Source organism: Aspergillus neoniger (assembly GCF_003184625.1).
Source record: "Aspergillus neoniger CBS 115656 unplaced genomic scaffold BO87scaffold_24, whole genome shotgun sequence".
Lineage (NCBI taxonomy): Eukaryota > Fungi > Ascomycota > Eurotiomycetes > Eurotiales > Aspergillaceae > Aspergillus > Aspergillus neoniger.
Window position 1 is genome coordinate 62,165 of NW_020291152.1, and position 20,185 is coordinate 82,349.

The 20,185-nt window shown below is 48.8% G+C and overlaps 11 protein-coding genes across 11 annotated transcripts; 4 read left to right on the forward strand and 7 right to left on the reverse strand.

Moving 5' to 3' along the window:
* BO87DRAFT_460595 (putative C6 finger domain protein) lies at positions 1 to 2,617 on the reverse strand. Its single transcript, XM_025629022.1, has 2 exons — positions 2,219 to 2,617; positions 1 to 2,111 (listed from the first exon to the last, which is right to left on the reverse strand). Exons 1-2 carry the CDS (start codon positions 2,324 to 2,326, stop codon positions 354 to 356), a joined length of 1,866 nt encoding a protein of 621 aa, XP_025477795.1. The 5' UTR covers positions 2,327 to 2,617; the 3' UTR covers positions 1 to 353.
* A 208-nt stretch (positions 2,618 to 2,825) lies between these two features.
* Positions 2,826 to 4,225, reverse strand: BO87DRAFT_378200 (uncharacterized protein). The gene has a single exon (XM_025623748.1). The coding sequence runs from the start codon at positions 4,168 to 4,170 to the stop codon at positions 2,929 to 2,931; it is 1,242 nt and encodes a 413-aa protein (XP_025477796.1). The 5' UTR covers positions 4,171 to 4,225; the 3' UTR covers positions 2,826 to 2,928.
* An 852-nt stretch (positions 4,226 to 5,077) lies between these two features.
* BO87DRAFT_378201 (uncharacterized protein) lies at positions 5,078 to 6,970 on the forward strand. The gene has a single exon (XM_025623749.1). The coding sequence runs from the start codon at positions 5,459 to 5,461 to the stop codon at positions 6,950 to 6,952; it is 1,494 nt and encodes a 497-aa protein (XP_025477797.1). The 5' UTR covers positions 5,078 to 5,458; the 3' UTR covers positions 6,953 to 6,970.
* Positions 6,971 to 7,077: 107 nt separating this feature from the next.
* Positions 7,078 to 8,759, forward strand: BO87DRAFT_106833 (aminopeptidase P family protein). The gene is made up of 3 exons (XM_025617830.1): positions 7,078 to 7,368; positions 7,461 to 8,493; positions 8,545 to 8,759. Exons 1-3 carry the CDS (start codon positions 7,202 to 7,204, stop codon positions 8,743 to 8,745), a joined length of 1,401 nt encoding a protein of 466 aa, XP_025477798.1. The 5' UTR covers positions 7,078 to 7,201; the 3' UTR covers positions 8,746 to 8,759.
* BO87DRAFT_106827 (uncharacterized protein) lies at positions 8,654 to 9,152 on the reverse strand. Its single transcript, XM_025617829.1, has one exon. The coding sequence runs from the start codon at positions 9,035 to 9,037 to the stop codon at positions 8,774 to 8,776; it is 264 nt and encodes an 87-aa protein (XP_025477799.1). The 5' UTR covers positions 9,038 to 9,152; the 3' UTR covers positions 8,654 to 8,773.
* Positions 8,827 to 10,506, reverse strand: BO87DRAFT_338502 (uncharacterized protein). Its single transcript, XM_025620592.1, has 3 exons — positions 10,082 to 10,506; positions 9,850 to 9,985; positions 8,827 to 9,794 (listed from the first exon to the last, which is right to left on the reverse strand). Exons 1-3 carry the CDS (start codon positions 10,324 to 10,326, stop codon positions 9,267 to 9,269), a joined length of 909 nt encoding a protein of 302 aa, XP_025477800.1. The 5' UTR covers positions 10,327 to 10,506; the 3' UTR covers positions 8,827 to 9,266.
* A 1,019-nt stretch (positions 10,507 to 11,525) lies between these two features.
* BO87DRAFT_378204 (bifunctional aminopeptidase/epoxide hydrolase) lies at positions 11,526 to 14,344 on the forward strand. Its single transcript, XM_025623750.1, has 10 exons — positions 11,526 to 12,093; positions 12,163 to 12,247; positions 12,351 to 12,573; positions 12,633 to 12,750; positions 12,796 to 12,915; positions 12,977 to 13,102; positions 13,176 to 13,189; positions 13,242 to 13,470; positions 13,529 to 14,016; positions 14,069 to 14,344. Exons 1-10 carry the CDS (start codon positions 11,629 to 11,631, stop codon positions 14,193 to 14,195), a joined length of 1,995 nt encoding a protein of 664 aa, XP_025477801.1. The 5' UTR covers positions 11,526 to 11,628; the 3' UTR covers positions 14,196 to 14,344.
* A 25-nt stretch (positions 14,345 to 14,369) lies between these two features.
* Positions 14,370 to 15,646, reverse strand: BO87DRAFT_417378 (uncharacterized protein). Its single transcript, XM_025626808.1, has 3 exons — positions 15,467 to 15,646; positions 15,064 to 15,400; positions 14,370 to 14,979 (listed from the first exon to the last, which is right to left on the reverse strand). The coding sequence occupies exons 1-3, from the start codon at positions 15,533 to 15,535 to the stop codon at positions 14,462 to 14,464; spliced, it is 924 nt and encodes a 307-aa protein (XP_025477802.1). The 5' UTR covers positions 15,536 to 15,646; the 3' UTR covers positions 14,370 to 14,461.
* A 675-nt stretch (positions 15,647 to 16,321) lies between these two features.
* BO87DRAFT_312806 (TIP41 family protein) lies at positions 16,322 to 17,262 on the reverse strand (the record flags this gene model as incomplete). The annotated part of the gene is made up of 3 exons (XM_025619596.1): positions 16,322 to 16,435; positions 16,510 to 16,900; positions 16,967 to 17,262. 3 exons carry the CDS (start codon positions 17,260 to 17,262, stop codon positions 16,322 to 16,324), a joined length of 801 nt encoding a protein of 266 aa, XP_025477803.1.
* A 317-nt stretch (positions 17,263 to 17,579) lies between these two features.
* BO87DRAFT_106997 (aurora family serine/threonine-protein kinase) lies at positions 17,580 to 19,219 on the forward strand. The gene is made up of 3 exons (XM_025617831.1): positions 17,580 to 17,847; positions 17,905 to 18,861; positions 18,912 to 19,219. Exons 1-3 carry the CDS (start codon positions 17,752 to 17,754, stop codon positions 19,050 to 19,052), a joined length of 1,194 nt encoding a protein of 397 aa, XP_025477804.1. The 5' UTR covers positions 17,580 to 17,751; the 3' UTR covers positions 19,053 to 19,219.
* A 91-nt stretch (positions 19,220 to 19,310) lies between these two features.
* Positions 19,311 to 20,172, reverse strand: BO87DRAFT_312727 (mitochondrial inner membrane protease ATP23; the record flags this gene model as incomplete). The annotated part of the gene is made up of 3 exons (XM_025619591.1): positions 19,311 to 19,538; positions 19,603 to 19,862; positions 19,947 to 20,172. The coding sequence occupies 3 exons, from the start codon at positions 20,170 to 20,172 to the stop codon at positions 19,311 to 19,313; spliced, it is 714 nt and encodes a 237-aa protein (XP_025477805.1).
* Positions 20,173 to 20,185: the final 13 nt, after the last annotated feature.

The following is a 20,185-nucleotide window of genomic DNA, read 5'->3' on the forward strand; positions in this document are numbered from 1 at the left end:
ATTCTTTTATTCATTATTATCAATAATATGCTTATTGATCGAACTTGAGCATGTAAATTCACGTGTACAAGTACCTGCAAGATCGCATGTTTTCTTCTCTTTATTCCTTAGCTTTTCCAGTTGTGATGGTTCTCGATAAATATACTGCTGGAGTTACCATTTCGCATCTGTCTTGGGGAGATATTCAAACCCCGTGCATACCCTGTGTTCCCTGTCGATTGCTTCTCGATGAATGCGGCGATGTTTATCGTTTCCATGGACTTACAATAGGCGTATGACGTATGAGGGTCCCTGGCGCTTTTACACGGAGCAGATATATGCAAGCTTTGGAACCTGCAAGTCGAATACCTCTTTCAACCTCGCCTGGCTGCTGACGCAAGGGACATTTGGCGTCTCTTTTCCGCGTCACGAATGATCTCAGCAGATAACTTCAGGCTTGGTGCAAGCCGCGCATACCTGCCAACCTCCGTTATAACGTTAGATATGATCCCGTCTAGCTGAGTCGCTGGAGGCAATAGTAATGAGAGAGTCGGTGACATGGTTGCCCCCATGATTAACAACGCCTGTGAGACCATGGAAAGAGCACCTTGCCAGAGGTACGGCAGGTGGCCCTCACGGTGTCTGCTTATATGCTCGAGTTGATTCAATGTCGCCTCCAAGCACCGCAAGCAGCAATCTTTTACTGTCGGGTCACCGCATGCATACTCATTCTGGAAGACCGCCAGGATGTAAGGCCGGTAAATTATTGTACGGCAGGCGAAGTAGCGAAGCCTTAAAACAGTCTGAATGGGGCTTGATGTCGGCCCCCCAAGGGGGAAGCGGACAGGCTGAGGAAGGCTTTCATACCATTGAGAAAGCTGGAAATCTAGCTCTGAGGCGATAGGACCGAGTGATGCGAGTGTCAAGATGCTGTCTTTTTGGTAGATCATATGACTGACTCTGTTGAGAAGCCTTCTTAGGGCTATTTCAGCCAAGAAATACCAGAGCTCATCCTGACCTATCATCACATCTACTATCTTCTCTCCAAGTTGTATGCTTCCTTCGTCTTCTTCGTCTTCTTCATCTTCCAGTTCAAAGCCCCCAGGGAGATCGACGAGCTCTTCAAAATGCACAATACCCGAGTGTGGTAGGTCTAGTTCTGCAAGCAAATCGCTTTCAAATAGTAAGGTGTTCCAATACACTCTTGTGCTGAGCTCCTTCCATTGCCCTGGAACACGAGAGGGGTTGCCTAGGAGCAGCTGCAACTTCATACTGGCATTTGATAGTAGAGTCCACGCCTCGAGGGGCCTGACCATGTAAAATAGATATGCAGATGCCAATATGACACATTGCGCTGCGAGCACCGAATTGCGCGTCATGACAGCCGGCAAAAGAGACCAGGCTGCGGCAAAATATGGTAGTCCTGGAAGTTCTTCATCTGCAGAAAGGCACGATATACTCCCAGATTGGCTGGCACTGCCCAGTGCCAAAACCAAAAGGACGACGCAACTCTCCGGCCCTCCCTCGAAGTCCAGAGAAAGAGCCTTCTTGTAATAGCGGGGCCATGTCAGTGGGTTGACACAAGCGTACCAAACATTTACGCGTTCGAAAAAAAGTTGAGCGTGAGTAAGTGCGTTTGATACATCTAGGTTCACGGGAGGTTCGAGCCGAAGTGGCTCACGGGCCATCTCTAACTGTAGAAGGGTATGAGGATCATAAGGGACAGCGACCAATTCTCGGATTAATGGCCATTGTAGAAGGTGTAAAGCTGGTGTAGTATGTACTCTGGGCATAGTCGAGATACTCGTCGGTGGATTTGCCCATGAGCCAAGGCCCACCGCGATTGACCTTGTAGGTATGTTGGAGAAACTGACAACATCATCACCACTTATTTGGACAAGGTTGGCAGCTGTGGAAGAATTCGATGACAGCGGAGACTGGCCGATGGGATCTGAGAACTTCGACTGAAGCAAGTCTTCTATCCTGTTCAGCTTCTCGATAATCAGTTTGTCACCGGCATCTAGTTTGATGCCTGGCTCACGATAAACACAGTCTGCATCTAGGTCTACGCAGAGCTGGCATCTTGGGCGGGCTCCGTTACATCTCGTTTTCCGCAGACGACAGATCTGGCACTGAAGCAGTGCACGCACATTAATTAGTATCACTTGTGTTTGTAGCAGAGCTAGTACCAGGGTGGTACTTGTTCAAGACTATAGAAGGGGAGGGGCATCCAACATACGGCTATAGTTGCGCGCCTTCGGGGATACTCGGTTACTTCAGAGTTGTTGCGCTTTCTTGCTAGGGTTGAATCGAGAGTAGCATCGTTATCGGGTTCTTGAGAAGACATGGTGCTTTCAGCCCTCGGTGCATACGAAAACGCTGATCCCGGACAGGGTATGGCTTCAGCAACATGAAGCCAATGGTAAGGCCCAAAGATGTGTTGTTGTGCTCAAGGAGGCACAGAGAATGCCGCCCACGCGGCCACTGGCAGCTGTGAATTATGTGACTAGGGCTGTAAAATGGCAAAGATGTCAATGGGCATTTCTCAATCGAAGTGCATCGCAGTACAAGTAGAGTTGCAGATACGAGGCAATAACGTTTGATAAAATGCGGGGAAGAGACTCGCAGGGGCTGGCAGCTGGCGCCGACATGGGGGAACATAAGACAGTAATCTCTGCCTATAACGAGTAACTCAATCAATGCTACTAGCTAGTATGTGCTTTACCTACTTCGGCACGGAGCCTACTTGCCGCCCGTCAATGCCACTAGCAGGTAATATTTCGGACAAATACTGTTTATTGGTGGACCGAGGCATGGAACCCAGCTAGAGTGCTTCGCTATGGCTGTCCAGTAACTAGTCACGGGAAATAGTATGTGAAGCTTTCTACCTCACGTCTATCTCCCTACATGTTGATTCAATGTAAAGTCAAACGCCATATCCCAGCAGGTTTATACCGCACTCCGAGATTCAACACTGCGGACTTCGTCTAGGCCTGTGCCTGAGCGGCTATTCTTCCCCAAGCCAGTGCCTCTCTCTGGGTTGGCGCTTGTCTGTTCATCGCTGCTTCTCAACGTGTTGTAACTGCTGCCGGCAGCATTGGATTGGCGAGCTGGCGCCTTTCGGTCTTCGCCGTCATTACCTATGGACGCTGTTGCAGAGACGTTGTTACTGGTGTTGCTGAGCTCAGCATGAGGGTCGAAAGTTTTAGTAGTTGTTGGACCAGCACTGCCAGATATAGGGATCACGCCCGCAATACCGTTGACTTTCTCCCCAGTGATGTCGTCATCTTCATTCCCTTCGAACCTCTCGCCTTTCTTTTTGTTGGTATCAGTGGTACCGCCATTAGCATTGGTGTCACGACCGCCATCTACGCGCGATTCAGTCGCGTCCCTAGCATTGCTCGCCTGGGATTCGGTGGCCGTTGACGGAGGAACTTCGGTGCCATGTCTAGACTCAGCAGGGTCTGGCATACTGGTCTGAGACTGGTGCATGGACGAGCCATGTTGGGGATAATGATCTCCTGTGCTATGGGCATTGCTAGCCCTACAGCTACTGTCTATGCGCGGCTCGGTGTTGTCATCAATGTTGTCAGGCTTGAACTTATTGGCCGTCGATGACGGAACTCTAGACCCATGAGATGACTGGGTAGCAGCCAGCATGGTTTCCTGGGGCTGATGGCGAGGGGAGACATTCTGAGAGCTCTGGCCGGGCTGTTCTCTTGTGTTTGAGAAGTTGGTGTTATCATATTTGTTGTCCATTTGCGGGCCAGATTTCTCAACGCCGCTCGACTGGAATTCGGCAACTGTCGGCGTCGAAACATTGGTGCCATATGATGAGTCGGTTGAACCCGGCGTGTTGTATTGAGACTGGTGGAACGGTGACGCGTGCTGCGTGGGTTGTTCCCTTGTGTTGCGTAAATATTGTTTCTGGGTCGGGTTTATAGCACCTTGGGCGTAAGGGCCAGTACTAGGTGAGATCCCCGAAGTACGGTCGTATCGATCGCCGGTAGCACTCCGATCAATGGAGTCAGTGATACTGCTTGGGTGGCGGTTTTCGGATTGCCTGGTGTGGTTCGCATTGTTGTAGGTACTGACGTTGGGACTGAGATCTGTCGCGCTTGTACCGAAGGCACGTTCGGTTGCTTCGACATTGTAAGATGGATCATCAATGGGGTTCATGATGTTGGCCATTTTCGACAGTCAAATCAGAGATGTACACGAGTGTCCTGTTATATCAGGTTTTGAGTCGGAGTTGAGGCGGGAAATATAGGCTTATACACTAGATATATATAATTGATTGTCTTGTGGAAATTGACCATTGGCATGGTCTGAAGGCATGACCGTTTAAGTATTTCTCAACCTCCCCTGCGTAGTGCGTGAGATGACGTCGATAGCAGTAGGCTATCTTGATTAAACCTGTAATAATCATGATATCTCACGATGAGCTTTTACGTAGTTGTGGATGTCGATCCAGACAGGGACCATGACGTAAGTCCATGGCCACGGTAAACAATTCGCTATTGATCGGTCCAAAATTCTAGTTAACAATTTCAAAGATTTATCAGTAAATACTAGCCACGGTGAAACAACATCATCCTAAAAAAGTATTACTGTCTAAATGTGGGGATTAACTCTAGCATGCTGTCATAGCTCCTGAGCTCACTTATCGACGTTGGGTTTCCATGGCCCCCTCCCTACAAATGGGATCGGGATGACGTGCATAGTAATGATTAGATACTTCAGTAGACTAGTTCATAGCATTATGTACTTTCATGTACTCCACAATGTGATGGAAAGGACATCTCGAAAGCCGAGATTGGAATAACCATCAGTCAGAAGGTTGTACAAAGTACAATAATTATTCGACTAACCAACCATCAGAGTCAATTACGTTGTAAGTAGGTGACGATTGAGTCTGAAAGCCACATGAGTATAGTTATTTGGTAAGTAAACCCCTGCCCTTGCTGTACTGGACCTGTGAATGCGAAGAGTGAAGTAATACCTCACAACATTAGAAATCACAGAAATTGGGGAAGCTTGATTGTATTAGAGGTTAGTGGTTAAATCATGCCAAAAGAAGTAGGTACGTATGGATCCACCCAACGCACGTACGTAGTAGCACACACGCGCGGCGCGCCTGGTTTCCCGCCAAAACAACGGGACGCGCAAAAACCTCCATGGTGATTGCGACTGTTTGCAATCTATTAAACAACCTCCCCTATTCGTCAAATACAACACAGGGCCATTCTCGAACTTGTCGCATACGTATCGCCTGTACACACCGTATTATCCCAGATTATACCTATTTCGAAGCCACAGAAGACACTCTGTAGGCGTTATCTGCTTACACGAAGTCCCGTTCCATACACAGGTCCTTCGTGTGGTTAAGCAGGGCACAGCACCAAATACAGGCCCGCCTTTCCCTCCACTTCGACCTTACCACTCACAAGTCTCTACAGTTCTAGACACAAATCGCAGAATGCCGAGACCGCCCACAAAACGCAATCGCTTGACATCTAAGGCTCCGCCAGCCGCCGAGAATGATAGTCAACAGGGCCCCGGACGGCATGGCATATCCTCAGAAGCAAATAGCAAGTTCACAGAAAATGCAAACCAGATCGTCACAGATTTTCCTGAGGTGGGCCAAAGCGGCCAAGCCTCGGAAATCAGGCGGCAATTGAGGAACCAGACGCCTTTAACGAGAGCACAAGAACATGCGATCGAGTCCTCGCCCATTGGGGACCGTGAGACCACAGGCAGTCGCCCGGCTACGAGAGCTCGAGGGTACTCGTCAACCCTCTCTGTTGTCGGGAGAAAGGGCGATACAGGCTCTAAAGTTCCAGGAACTCCCGCATTTGAAAGCTCGATATTAAGTAACTTTAGAAGGAGGCCCCGGCAGCCAAGCATCATGCAGATGATGCAAGCAGAGGACGGTTCCTCTGACCTTGATGATGATGATGATGTTTTCCTCGGTAGTTTGAGTCCGGAAGATGAGTCCACCCCTTTGAATCTCTCAAGGAGTAGGCCCCTCCCAATCCGACAAACTGCGTCACCATCGCCTAGGCATCCAACTCCGTCCAGTGACGGGTCGCGCAAGCGTAAACTGTCTGGCGAAACACCACATGCTTCTCAATCGGACTCGGAAGTTACCGAGAATTCTCCTGCTACATCGCCTACATCACAACGGCGACAAAGCGGGATTGGTGTGTCAGTTGGTCATACTCAAATCCCGGATTCGCCTGGTGCACTCAGCCAAACGCTGGCCCCTCCCATGAGCAGCAGCCCGCCACTCAGCCCGACACATACGGAGTCACCACGTGGATCAGCCCAGCAGAAGCATATAGACAAGCCAGCTGAGCCGGCAACCACTAATAAGCTGGTCTTACCAACGTCAGCCCTTCAAGATAGGCTTTTGCCTCGGAGAAACCGCTCACAACGTAAACGCTTTGGTATGGATGGTTCTGAGATCCGAGAAGATCCAATTGATGGCGATCAATCCGCCACTGAGCAGGATGACGACGATGACGAATTGTACTACCTAACGCCCAAACAATCATCCCGGGCACCAAGAAAGCGCCTGGTGGAACAGAAATCTGCAAAAAGTACCAGGACTGTACAGGGGGCGCAACCAATGGCAGATAGTGTCGAAGGACAAATAATAGGCGGCCAGCACCCTGCTGCTCAGCCGAATGCCACGGCCAAAAAAACAGGAGATAAAAGAATGACATACAGAACTATGGGACCTAATACAGAGAACGAGCCGGTCGATACATCACCTTTGTCATCCCCTTTATCGTCCCCGCCAGACTCAGAGGAGTCCGAGTCCGAGTCCACTGCAGAGTCTCCCCTGGGCAGCCATTTCCTTAGCGATGAATTGAGGTTGCAAGCAAAGAAGTTTGCGGATGTTGATAAATGGGAGTTAGAATTCGAAGACGTGGCACCTGACAGCCAAGGCAGTGAAGTCTTCAGATAGCGGACACCTCTATAATTGTTGCTCACGAGATTAGTTCCGATTAGTTATGGGATCAACTAGTTATCTAAGCGAATGGTCAGATTTGTCTGAGTAAGGAACGAGATAGCCGCGCTATTGCGATGATAACCGGCAACAGAGTCCGCCAAATTAAACCCCGCAAATTGACCCCGCCGAATTCAAATTCTTCGACGCCCATGGTTTTCCTCCTAACAGTCATTTGATTTGAACATCCACTTGGAAATCCCAGTCATGACTACCTTGAATTCCATTCTGGCAGGACGATACCCTGCCAAAGCCCATGCCCGCCGGGTTGCCGAGCGTCTTCAAGTGGGCGGCTCTGCCCGGCATGGGATTATTTACCTTGAAGCACAGAAAACTCGACTTATCGAGGATAATGATGAGGCGATGCACTTCAGGTATGGCAGCTTATATTAACTCTATTCCGATGCTCTCCTGTTGCCGCTTGATCGCTTGAAACTTGCAAAGCTAATCAAGCTTCATGGCCCAGACAACGCCGATCCTTTTTTTATTTGTCGGGCTGCCCGCTCCCAGATTCGTCTCTGATCTACAACATTGACTCTGATAAATTGACCCTGTTCATCCCACCAATTGACCCAGAGGATGTGATCTGGTCAGGTCTTCCCATGTCTATTGCAGAGGCACTGAGACTCTACGACGTTGACCAAGTGCTATACACTACCGATGTCAATGCCACGTTGGCCTCGATCGCCTCAGATGGAAATGGTAACTCTGTTGCCTTTGTCATCGAGGGCCAGATTACAGAAGGAATCAAATTCGACTGCTTTCACGAAACCAATACCTCGGTATTGAAGGGAGCCATCGACAGCACGCGTGTGGTCAAAGATGAGTATGAGATCGCGCTCTTGAGAAAGGCAAATGACATCTCCGCAAAGGCGCATATTGCTGCCATTGAAGCATCCAAGACCGCCACCAATGAGCGTGAGATCGAGGCGGCTTTCATCGCAACCTGTATTGCCAATGGTGCCCGTGATCAAGCTTACCATCCCATCGTTGCCTGCGGCCAGAACGGAGCCACTCTTCACTATGGAAGAAATGACGACAACTTGGATGATCCAGCCACCAAGCAGAGGAAATCTAGCGTTCTTATCGATGCTGGGGCGGAGTACCGAACATATTGTGCTGATATTACACGTGTTTTCCCTCTGGGTGGAAAATTTACCTCGGAAACACAGGAAATATACAAAATTGTGCTACAGATGCAGTTGGAGGCCATTGCAATGTTGAGAGAAAATGTGCAGTGGGAAGATGTCCATGCGCATGCCCATCGCATCGCAATCAAGGGTTTGCTAAAACTGGGGATCCTACGTGGCTCTGAAGACGAATTGTTCGAGAAGAGGATTAGCGTCGCCTTCTTCCCCCATGGCCTAGGCCACTACCTGGGTATGGACACCCACGATACCGGTGGTAACCCGAACTATGCAGATAAAGACGCCATGTTCAAGTATCTACGCGTGAGGGGCCGTTTACCCGCGGGATCAGTTATCACAGTTGAACCAGGTGTAAGATTTCCTCACCCTTTTCGATCTTTTACTTGCTAAAGATCCCTTTAGATCTACTTTTGCCGGTTCATCATTGATCCGTACCTTACCTCCCCTGAGACCAGCAAATACATCGATACGAACGTCCTTGAGAAGTATTGGAACGTTGGAGGAGTACGCATTGAAGATAATGTCCACGTTACTCAGCAGGGTTACGAGAACCTGACCACAGCGCCAAAGGCTATAGAAGAAGTGGAGGTTCTAGCCAATTAGGGGTTATTTGATGTATTCAAGGTTATGGCTATCTTGCTTCCTCATAGTCCATGAGATAAAGCACACAGTTTAGAGAGTCCTGTAAAGTTTGACTTTCGCTACGTACTAATTTTAGTAAATATACATCATATGTTGATAGGTAACCAGCAGAAGGCCAGGAATGATAGTGACTGCGATGGTAGCAAATCACGACTCGGAAAAATTCCGGAAATATGCCTCTGGACAGCTGCATAGAGCTGGCATCTGGATGGGCACCAGAGGCAAAGATACTCGAGATTGGTAGAAGTACCATAGTCGCACTGAGCCCTGCGATAAAGTGCAATATAGCTGAAGGTTGCCTGTGAGGCAATGCTAGGAGCTCGTTGGCGACAGATCGCGGGTAATTAGGCGAGTTCTCATGTTATACAAAATGACGATGTACCGCTTTGGCTTTCTGCTTGGAGCCGTGCAGAGGGTTGCGTCAATTCTTATCCCCCCTTATCCGGTGTAGGATTCAATCAAATCTCTAAAATTTTCGTTTACTATAGCCCACTCCGAAGTCGTTTCCGTCCGCTTCCTTTCACGGCCGACTCAGACTCAGCCTTGTCCTGGGCACGCTTCTCCTTCTGATCGAGAACAAGACTAAGAACATCGAAGCTGAATTGGGGAACCTCAATACACAGCTTTCGGAATTCCTCTTCAGCCTCGTGGCGGAGAATGTGGCTCCTCAGGGCCCAGAAGGTGGCCACTGGCTTTCGAATAGTAACATCGTCGACCGGAGTGTTCATGTAGACATAGCGAGCATATGCGATTTCTCCATGCGAGGTGCTGTTGATACGGTGAATCTTTGAGTGTGCTAGTGTTTTGAGCGCAGGGATCCCCAACTTGTCGGCCAAGGTGTATACTCGCGCATGCTTCAATAATTGTTCGCCACTATCGTCTATTTCGCCGGAGACTGCTTCTTGTTCGGTAGGTGTTTCGAGCTGGGAGGCCAAGTAATCGCGGGTATACTGAAATTGGAGGAAATAACCAAAGGCTTCCACATTCTCCTCGGGAAGCTCAATGCGACGCTATCGGATATCAGAGCGTGGCTATGCAGAAGAGTAAATCGCATCAATTACTTACAGCGCTCGATTCACCCAAGGCAGTGACCTTCTCTGCAAGAATAGGCGACTCCAAAAGCAAACTTTGATGTGCCGACAAGCCAGTTTTGCTCTCTCCAGTTCCGACGACCAGTTCCACGATAGGTGACTTCAGAAAGCTGGAATACTGTAAGTTTAAAAGATCATGTAGAGAGACAGAACATGCAGGCGCGGATATCAAATAATTGCATTGAAGAAAGGATACGGGCCCTTACTCAAGGAATTGGAAGCCAGGGTTTTTCTTGGGGGGTGCTGGTGCCGTTTCTGGCTCAGCTGCGCCCGCGTCTGGCAGATCGATGTCTTCAGTGGAGTCTGCCTGGCCTTCGTTCACACCACTCGAAGGCGCAGTTACATCCACATCACGGTCGCCAGTTTTCTGTGTAGTGTACGTGCTTTCGCTTTCTTTTCCGACGTTCGAAGAGGTCTCCGGCGCGCCCACTTGAACCTGCGGCGCGTCCATATCTCGTAGAAACTTAGATGCGCGTTGGGATATGAAGTTCCAGCTACTGCGGCTAGACAAAGAAGGAAAGGGTAGGTATTTGAAAGGACAAGTAATCTGCGGCTGAGCAGCAGAGACCCAAATGCCTCAACAAGACGGATAGTAGAAGTGAACGAGCGGTTGTAGCTCTGGGGTCAGGACTATGACAGGAACCATAGTGTCAATCTTATCCGTCAGTACCTAGGTCACCTACTACTTTGGTACTAGTAGTACGGATGTGGTAAGGTACGGTTAGCAAGCTAAGCTAGGCCTGAAAGGGACTTTTGATAAACATGATAAGTAAGTAGTAGGTTCCTCTACAGTAGACGAAAACAACATAGTAGTCATTTCCCAATTTGTTCAGTCTGAGACATCCATTTGCTAGTACGTAAAAAAATATGCAAAGAAAAAAAGACTACATTTTGTGCTGTAGATAGTAGATAGGGTAGGCCACGGCTCAATGGTCCCTAGTACATGGCTTACCGTGCAATTGAATCGATTTGGTGGATTTGGGTTCCACTTGGGAAGGTCTTCTCCAATCTCCAAAGTATGGACTCCGTGCGGACTCCGTACCTGCATGGTAGGCAAAATCAGGCATTTAGCAGCGACTGAGTTCCACGCTTTACAACTCTACTCCGTACAACTCATGGCCACATAGGAATTATTAGTAGCACATCGTACTAGTAATACGTACCGGTTAAACGGTAGTTACTACCTTGCAATGGTTAGTGGTACTAGTAGCCCCTTCTGTTGCCAAAATGACGACTCTGTTATTCTTTGGAAGATGGCGTGAAGTCTTAGTCCTCGAGGATGTCTCTTAATTGACAGAAAAGTCTATCATTCTCAACATATCATTGATGCGATGTGATTATAGATATAAAATATAGAGAGAGAGACTTGTATAGGTAAACACGATTTTAACACCAAGAGTAAGTCCAGTTATACACTGGGTACAAAAGGGTATAAACAGCAAAGGAAGGCGGAGGAGGTAATACATAGTAGTATCATCATCATCAAGTGCGGGGCAGGAATAATGTCTTGGAACGTGAATGTAACAGAAATTGAGAAAGAGGCCCAACTTGGGAAGGGACCCGAGTCTTCCGCCCGCAGAAATCGGGTTGATAGGATGGTTTCCCCCCCTAGTAGTCCCTCTAAGTAGCTAAGCTAAAAATCCCACCCGAAATAATTACAATAATAATAATAAAAGAACGGTAGGAGGATAGCGAAGAATTTTACGTTCTCTTTTCCCATCCAGTCGTGCGGCCGGTAATATAAGAGGGGCACATGCAACCTACTGTTCCTTTCACTTTGTTCTGGCGGATTAGCTCCCCACGAGTTCCCAGCTTTACCGGTCTGAAGGCCAACGTCAACTTCTCGACTCAAGTCCGGTGGTCTTTCCGACTGCCCCAGATTCACAGACGTAGTATGGCGACTAGCATCAACCCCCCCAGGGATCCTAATACCCTGAGCAACTATAACAACTGGATATGCACCCACATCACTGCCAACTTCGACATCCTTTTTGATCAGAAAAAGCTCGTGGGAAATGTCATCCACAAGCTCAAGTCAACTACCAACGGTGATTCGAAGGAGATCATTTTGGACTCTAACCATGTCACAATCGGAGACGTCAAAATTGATGGCAAGCCTTCTGACTGGGAGCTTCTCCCTCCGTTGGAACCTTACGGCTCTGCCTTGAAGATCAAGCTCGATCAGGGAGTGAACTTGGACGAAACCATTGACGTTGAGGTACATCTCAAATTCCGAATACCAGATACCTTCCTCGCTGTTACCTGGCCTAACACTGCAGACCATTAGATCTCCGTTCAGACTACTGAAAAGTGTACCGCACTCCAGTGGCTGACCCCGGCTCAAACATCCAACAAGAAGCATCCATACATGTGTAAGCCAGTTCAGCCTTTCTCCCGCCCAATATCTGTGAGAATTCTCAGACCAGGCGTGATTGTTATAGACTCATTAGAGCTGCTTACAAGAGTCCAATATAGTTTCCCAGTGCCAGGCGATCCATGCACGATCCATATTTCCCTGCCAGGATACGCCGGATGTTAAGAGTACCATCGACTTCAACATCTCGTCCCCCCTTCCTGTGATTGCTAGTGGCTTGCCTGTTCGGGATGGCCTGGGGGTCTCGAAATCTGAGGGCAGATCTTTGTACCAGTTCCATCAACGTGTCCCAATCCCGAGCTACCTCTTCGCTCTAGCCAGCGGGTAAGCTTGTCGTCTATCTACAAATTCCCATCACCACCACGTTGGCTCACGAATGACAGTGACATTTCAGAAGCTCCAATTGGACCCCGCAGTGTTGTGGCCACCAGCCCCGACAAGGTCCAGGAATGCCAGTGGGAGCTCGAAGCAGATACAGAGAAGTTTATCGGTGCAATCGAGGTTTGTGAGCTGCCTGGTGCAATGGACCATCTCTGACCAAGACAGAAAATCGTATACCCTTACGCCTGGGGCGAGTATAATGTCCTGATTCTCCCACCAAGCTTCCCTTACGGAGGAATGGAAAATCCCATTTTCACGTTCGCCACTCCCAGTATTATTTCTAAGGTACGTATAGGAGCTGTCTTGTGCAATGAAATGCTGTCTGATGCTAAATGAGACGGGTTAGGACCGGGAAAATATCGATGTCATTGCCCACGAACTCGCGCACAGCTGGAGCGGCAACCTCGTGACCAATGCATCCTGGGAACATTTCTGGCTGAACGAAGGCTGGACTACCTATTTAGAGAGGCGGGTAAGCTTGTTTTCCCTGCCCCTTCCCGCCGGCTGAGGCAGCTAATCCTTTCTTTTTGCTGACAACGCTTCAGATTCTAGCTGCCGTGTGAGTTTAGCATCATGTCTTGCCGCTGTAACCAGTTACTAATCGAAACTAGACATGGGGAGGCATATCGACACTTCTCCGCCATTATAGGTTGGAAAGCACTCGCTGACTCCGTGGAGCATTTTGGGCATGACCACGAGTTCACTAAATTGATCACGGACCTCAAGGGCAAGGACCCCGATGATGCGTTCTCCAGCATCCCCTACGAGAAAGGATTTAACTTCCTTTTCCACCTGGAAACACTTGTAGGAAAGCAGAAATTCGACCGCTTCATCCCTCACGTGCGTTACCTAGGCTCATAAGCAAACCGAACCCACTGACTCAATTTTGATCTTTTAGTACTTTACGGTGTTCAAGGGGAAGTCACTAGACTCCTACGAGTTCAAATCGACTCTCTTGGATTTCTTTGACGCTGACGCAGAAGCGTCTAAACTACTGAATGATCTCGACTGGGATACCTGGTTCTATGCCCCTGGGCTACCTCCAAAGCCTCAGTTCGATACATCACTTGTTGATGTTGTTTACGAACTTGCCCAGAAGTGGAAGTCCCTTCCGGAGACCTCCTTCAAGCCGCAGCCCAGCGATATCGAGAACTTGAGCGCAAACCAGATCGTCGTCTTTTTGGAACAAATGCTTCTCCTTGAGCAGCCGCTTACTCCTGAGCTGTCGAAGCTCATGGGCGAAGTTTATGGACTTTCCAAAAGTGAGAACATAGAAGTCGCCAATCTGTATTTCCAGGTGGGCCTGAAAGCTGGCGATGAGAGTGTTGTCGACCCTGCGACCGAATTACTAGGCAGAATTGGAAGAATGAAGTTTGTGAGACCATTGTAAGCTACCTTGCACCGAAAAGACAATCTATGGCGCTGACAGAGAAACCAGGTTCCGGAGTTTGCAGAGAGTCAATCGTGAGGTTGCAGTCGCAACTTTCGAGAAGCACAAGGACTTCTACCACCCTATATGCCGAGCAATGGTCGAGAAGGATCTCTTTGGAAAGAGGGACGTCTAGCGATATAAACGAACCCATCGCCCCCTGACTGATTCACATAATGGACCAAAAAATGAAGTTGAACTCATACCTGAAATAATCTTCCGGCAATGTCAACTACGCTTATTAGCCACGATAGTGATAGCAAATAAACAATTACTTCTCCACAATACATGGAATTATGCAAGTTCAAGCCCAATATGTTACATTATAATCAATAGACATGATAGTTATACGTACAAAAGGCGAACAAAAGAGCGCCGACGGGTAGTTTCTAGCTTACAATGTCACCGCTTGCTATCGACCATCTTCTGATCGACTTCGGAATGAGAGAAAATACCCGGCTTCCCGTTCCTTTGCCGGTCCAGTTGGAAGACCAAGTCCGCTTCGTGCACCTGATTGAGTTCGGAAAGTACTCGCCGCATATACGCAACGACCTGAGCTATCTTCGACCAATCCAAGTCCTTACCGTCTGGTGCAGTATGGCTCGCCTTCCAGAGGTTTCTCCAAACGGCAGCTCCCAGCACTGCATCTCCCTTAATTAGGCCTTCATCGTAGGCTGCCAAAACACCGCGCCATTGGATAAAAAGATCCTTGAGGAACTTATTGCGTATACCGCGGCTCGTCAACCCGTGAAGCACATCCATGCGATGCTCGGCACTATGTGAGAAGTGGTCGATCAAATGACGTGAGTAGGTTTGAAGGCTATCGTGCGACGGCAAAGCGCGCAACCGGACCGTCAATAAGTACATGTGCAGGAATGTAACCTGCGACCATGTTGAGAAAGTAGGAACGAGACCCAATTCTGTTTGATGATATTCGTTAGCCACGCACCCCATGGTACCACGCCACACCATCCATGAAGACGAAGACACCTAAGTAAACTTACCTTCATACCACCATCCTTCACCTACTCCCAAGTCTTCCCCGGCACTTGTCTTGGGAACCTGAGCTCCTTTCTGAGACAACTGAGGTATCTTGTAGTCTGCTTGTCTGGAGCAGGCCTCGAATAGCTTTTGCGTCATTCCGTAGGCGACGTAGGTCTCTGCTGCAGTACCAGGGCGCGGCCCGATCGCGCGAGCTAGCTGGGAAGAATTTCGCCGACTTTGCGAAGGAAGAGCGAAGCATGAGGCCAGCGGTTGTTGCTGATGGCTAGTGCAGCGGTGAGATACCGAGGGCTTCGAAGCATGAATCGATGTTAGAAGTGACTGATTGTACGCCTGTACCTAATGGTATTGCCTTGTCAGACGAAATGTTATTCATGTTGTCCTCTGTGCCAGATGAGGCCGTACCTGAGACCGCGGGCATTGAAAATTGTAGAGCCCCCGAAGGGACAGGTTCTTCGGGCCTGCGGAAGGCATTGTTGATTGTCTGTATAGCACAACCCCCTAGTTGGTTCTAGCCACTGTTTATACCCGTTTGGATCGTACGGGGCCTTGTTGCGTGGAAATGTTAGATGGGGGTCTTCCTTGATTACAATCCGAAAACTTGAGACTGCTCCATACTCCGGAGAAAGCTAGAAGCCCGCGAGATCAACGATGTTTGCACTGTTTGCCGCCAAGCGTTCCCAGTTCATCTAACTAGCTAGTACGTCACGACTACTTCTTATCAACTACGATCCCTACCATATATTTAATGGAATGTGACAAGCATAGGTAGGAGCGCGGTTTTAGGCCGTGAGCAGGATTGTCGAGAGTCTCCAGAAGGATAGCAAATAACCATTCTGTCTATATCACCTACCCCATTACTATGACGCTCTTTCGTAAACAAGGCCATGGTATATGAGCACTACCATGATAGTATCGTCATATATCATTCAACGTGAATCGCCGGGCTTCGATCGATACTATCCCTAAGGGCCTTGTCTCACTGAGTGAAGATTATCGCAACCTGGTCACCGCGCGTGGTGTTGCCTCGACCGCGCACTTCATTTATCCAGACTACTGCTGGCATGAGTTGCCCTGAGTAGCACTGAAACGACTCAAACTACTGAAGTAGGCGGCATAAATCTATGTGGTGAGATAGAGCGGTCATCCATATTCCGGTTGCACTTCCTACAACCAGTTGGAGCCGCGACTGTGAGCTGGGCCTCAGTGCGTGGTAGATGGGGGTAGACTGTGGTAGTGAGTATCCGTTGTATTGGTGCTTCATTCATTGAGAGCCACCCTCTCTAAGCGCTTTTCGACAAGCGGGAGGATTTCCGAAAGCCTATTAGGGTCTCTCATGACGGCCGGCACATCGTCTCTGGTCGCTGCTAAGGTCTGAAGACTGATTAGTTCCCTGAGCCACTCAAATCGGATGTAGTACCCGAAATCAGAGAATGCAACAAGCTTACCCGTCTTACCGCCTCATATTCACATTCTCTAGACTGATATTCTCTGATGATCTCCATCTCATCGAAGTCAACGTAGACTCTCGTGTCCCGAAGCCGGAACAGAACGTTGTCTAGCCGCATGAAGAACCTCGCAAGGAGAAGCAGCCTAGATGGCATGACTCGGATCTTGCATGAAAACATAGTAATGCCGTTATCAGCAAGTTCATCCTCGTAAAGAATGACGTCGTCATAAAACAAGATAGGGTCTGGCCGCTTCAACAGTTCGATAGGAATGGGCTTCGTTGTTGCTGTGAAAGGCCGACTCCCAGGTTTCACTGTGCCCGCGTAGTCCGTAGTGTAAGACCAATCGAAAGGTTTGACAACTTCTTTGATTCCTTCGTGAGTCTTCTCCCTAACAACCAGTCAGCCACAAATATGTGCGAGTTGACCTGTGAGGCAAGCAACGATGATGCAGTACCTGCTCTTCTGCCATTCTCTCGAGTACGCGACTTTGAGCATCGATGTACCAGTTTTGTCCACACGATCTAAGGCGTCGAAGGCGTTGAAAGCTATGCCCCACGGGCTTTGTTCATGTTCAATCGCAACAAAATTGTCACCGAAAATCATTTCTGGTGGGGTTATTCCTAGTTCTTTCGTCATTTCCTCAATTGGATCCGCCTTGAGTATTGGCAGTTTCTGAGTGCTGATCTTGAATCCTTTGACCGTCACGGAATTGGGCTTCTGAAAGCTGGGCGAAGTTGCGGTACTCGCCATATTTGCTGACGCCGTGTTGCTACGTGAAGTCATGCTATATTATAATGAGTGGGTGGCAAGCGACAGTGATGGCATATACACAGGCAGGAGAGAGAATATGAGGATATGAAAGGAGTCAGAAAAGAGAGAATGGGACCTTTTGATTCACAGGTATGCATCGTCGGCGTTCCCCATGGCCGGCCGATAGATCATACCCCGCGGTGTCGGAGAAAGAGGCGGTCCGAACTGTTGCTGGGGTGATGTGTCTGGAAACCAAACCGGATAAACATCCGAGCGTCGCTAGAGAGCTGCCAGTTCTCCCCAACCTTATTTATCTACTCACTCGTTCTCCATTATCCTCTTCCAGCTCGTCATCTAGACTGCTTTCTCATCTATAGACTCTCTAGGGCCTGACTATGACTTTGTAAGGCACGATAGTCCTGATAATTACCTGCAAACCTCGTTTAGCTCTTTTCCCGTCGCCAAACACTGTCAATTACATTTTTCTCCATGGCCTCCAAGACATTGGAAGCGCGCCTCGAGCGCCTTTCCGTCAAAGACGAAAATGACAGCGGACACAATGGCGGCGGCTACCCGAAACCTAAGGTATGAGTCCTGGAGTACGCCTTGTATAGTACATGGCCTGTTAATGCCGTACATCAGAGCTCCCTATCAACAGCTATGTCTCTTTCGGGCCTTGGAGCTGCAGGGCAATATAGCGGCTCCAATCGATCCAACCTGCTGAAGCTGGCTCTTCAAAATACCAATGACAACAAAGTCAATGCCATGAACGTTGCTCAGTCCCCTACAAAGGGCTCCCAGAACACTTTACCGAGTCGCAACCTAGACGAGAATGGAGAACAACGACACCCAAACCCGCTATATGAGCAACCGGCACCCAAGAAACTGCACCTTGGGATGTTTGAGATCGGAAAACCCTTAGGAAAAGGAAAGTTTGGTAGGGTGTACCTGGCCAAAGAGCGGTCCTCTGGTTTTGTATGTGCACTCAAAGTCTTGCACAAATCTGAGTTGCAGCAGGGTGGAGTGCAGAAGCAAGTCCGCCGGGAAATCGAGATTCAGAGCAATCTTCGTCATCCGAATGTTCTAAGGCTTTATGGGCACTTCCATGACAGCAAACGGATCTTTCTGATTCTTGAATTTGCCGGTCGGGGAGAGTTATATAAACACCTTCGCAAGGAACATCGATTTCCTGAATGGAAAGCTGCTCAGTACATCGCCCAAATGGCTGCTGCTTTGAAATACCTCCACAAGAAGCATGTCATGCATCGTGATATTAAACCCGAAAATATCCTAGTCGGCATCCACGGGGAAATCAAAATAAGTGACTTTGGATGGAGTGTACATGCACCCAACAACCGGAGGCAAACAATGTGTGGAACACTGGATTACCTGCCTCCCGAGATGCTCAAGCCGGGCTCACAGGACAATTACTACAATGAGAAAGTCGATCTGTGGAGCTTGGGTGTCTTAACCTACGAGTTTCTTGTTGGAGAAGCTCCCTTTGAGGATACCCCTGTTATGACACAGAGGCGGATTGCAAGAGCGGATATGTCGGTTCCATCATTCGTGAGCCCTGAGGCAAGGGATCTTATCAAACGGGTATGTGAGGCCCAGCCGCCCCTTATGGAGTAATTGCTAATGCCTTCTAGCTCCTTGTTCTGGATCCTGAGAAGCGAATCTCTCTTGATGAAATCCAGCGGCATCCCTGGATCCTTAAACACTGTGTTAAGGATGAGCGAACCGTGAAGCGCAGTTCTGGTTCTGCTTCGTCAAAGGATACCAAACAATAACGTAATACTTATGCATTCATGGCGCTTTGGTGTTGGGACGTGTGGTCTTCTCTGCCACTTCAACCAGTGGCCTTCTTGTGATTGGGTTTCGTGCGGAGTGCGTTGAGCATGCTGGAGTTCTATAATTATCTGCTTTTTGCGGCGTCCGGTCCTTTGGCTCTATTATTTAATAATATATCTTTGCAGGTGGCGTAACAAATACTATATACACATGAGTGGCCTTTATCGCAGGACTGCAGCGCTCGAAAAATAGTAGTATCATCGGTAGATCTCGTCGAAGGGTCGGGTGTCTCTAAAACAGCTGTCCCATACTTCATTTACAACCTTCTCTGCATGGGCTTCATCCTTGCATGTTGGCCTTGCTCGCACAGACAGGATAGCTCTTCTTCTAACACACTCTTGATGCTGCTGTGTAAACTTCCACTGGCCCCTCCGGAAGAACTCGCGCGCCCACCGACATTCACCGCTGAGGGAGCTGGCTCGAATCTGCCTTTTACATCAGCCAATGGCTGCCAATTTCAGGTGATTATGATCTTGGGAGAGTAAATACCTCGGTACAAGCTGCGTGCCGCAGATTGTCCATCCAGTCAACTTTGAATCTGAGGTGATCATAGGCATGGACCATTTCATGAGCCATTGTATCCTCCAGATGTCCCTGGTCCTTCATCTCGTTCGCGCAAATTAAAATCCCATAATCGGGGTCGAAGCCTCCAGCTTTTCGATTGGTACATCGGCGACAATAAATATTGTGGCTATGAAGGTCTCCCCCAAGCTGTCGAATGCTGTCACTCATGAATCGGATTATGGGACCTTGTGATTCCTTGGATTAGCTGTAACCCTGACTAAGTACCCAAGCCCTGGGAATCCGCGAAGAGGCAAAGGGAAATAACTTACTGAACTGTAAGAGATAATCGCGCTGATCCTCGCAACGTTTACAATCGGCGGCCTCATTCCGGATATCTCGAGCAACACGGAATTGTTCTTTCCCTTCATCTGTCATTCGCCCTGCTAGGATGGAGAAGATATTGCGCCATTGCGTCCAGGTATCGTCGCCCGGTATGTAGCCCGTATCCTGATTGCCGGGTTTCGAACCGGTATTGGGAGACTCTGAAGCCGACATTTCGCCTAAAAAT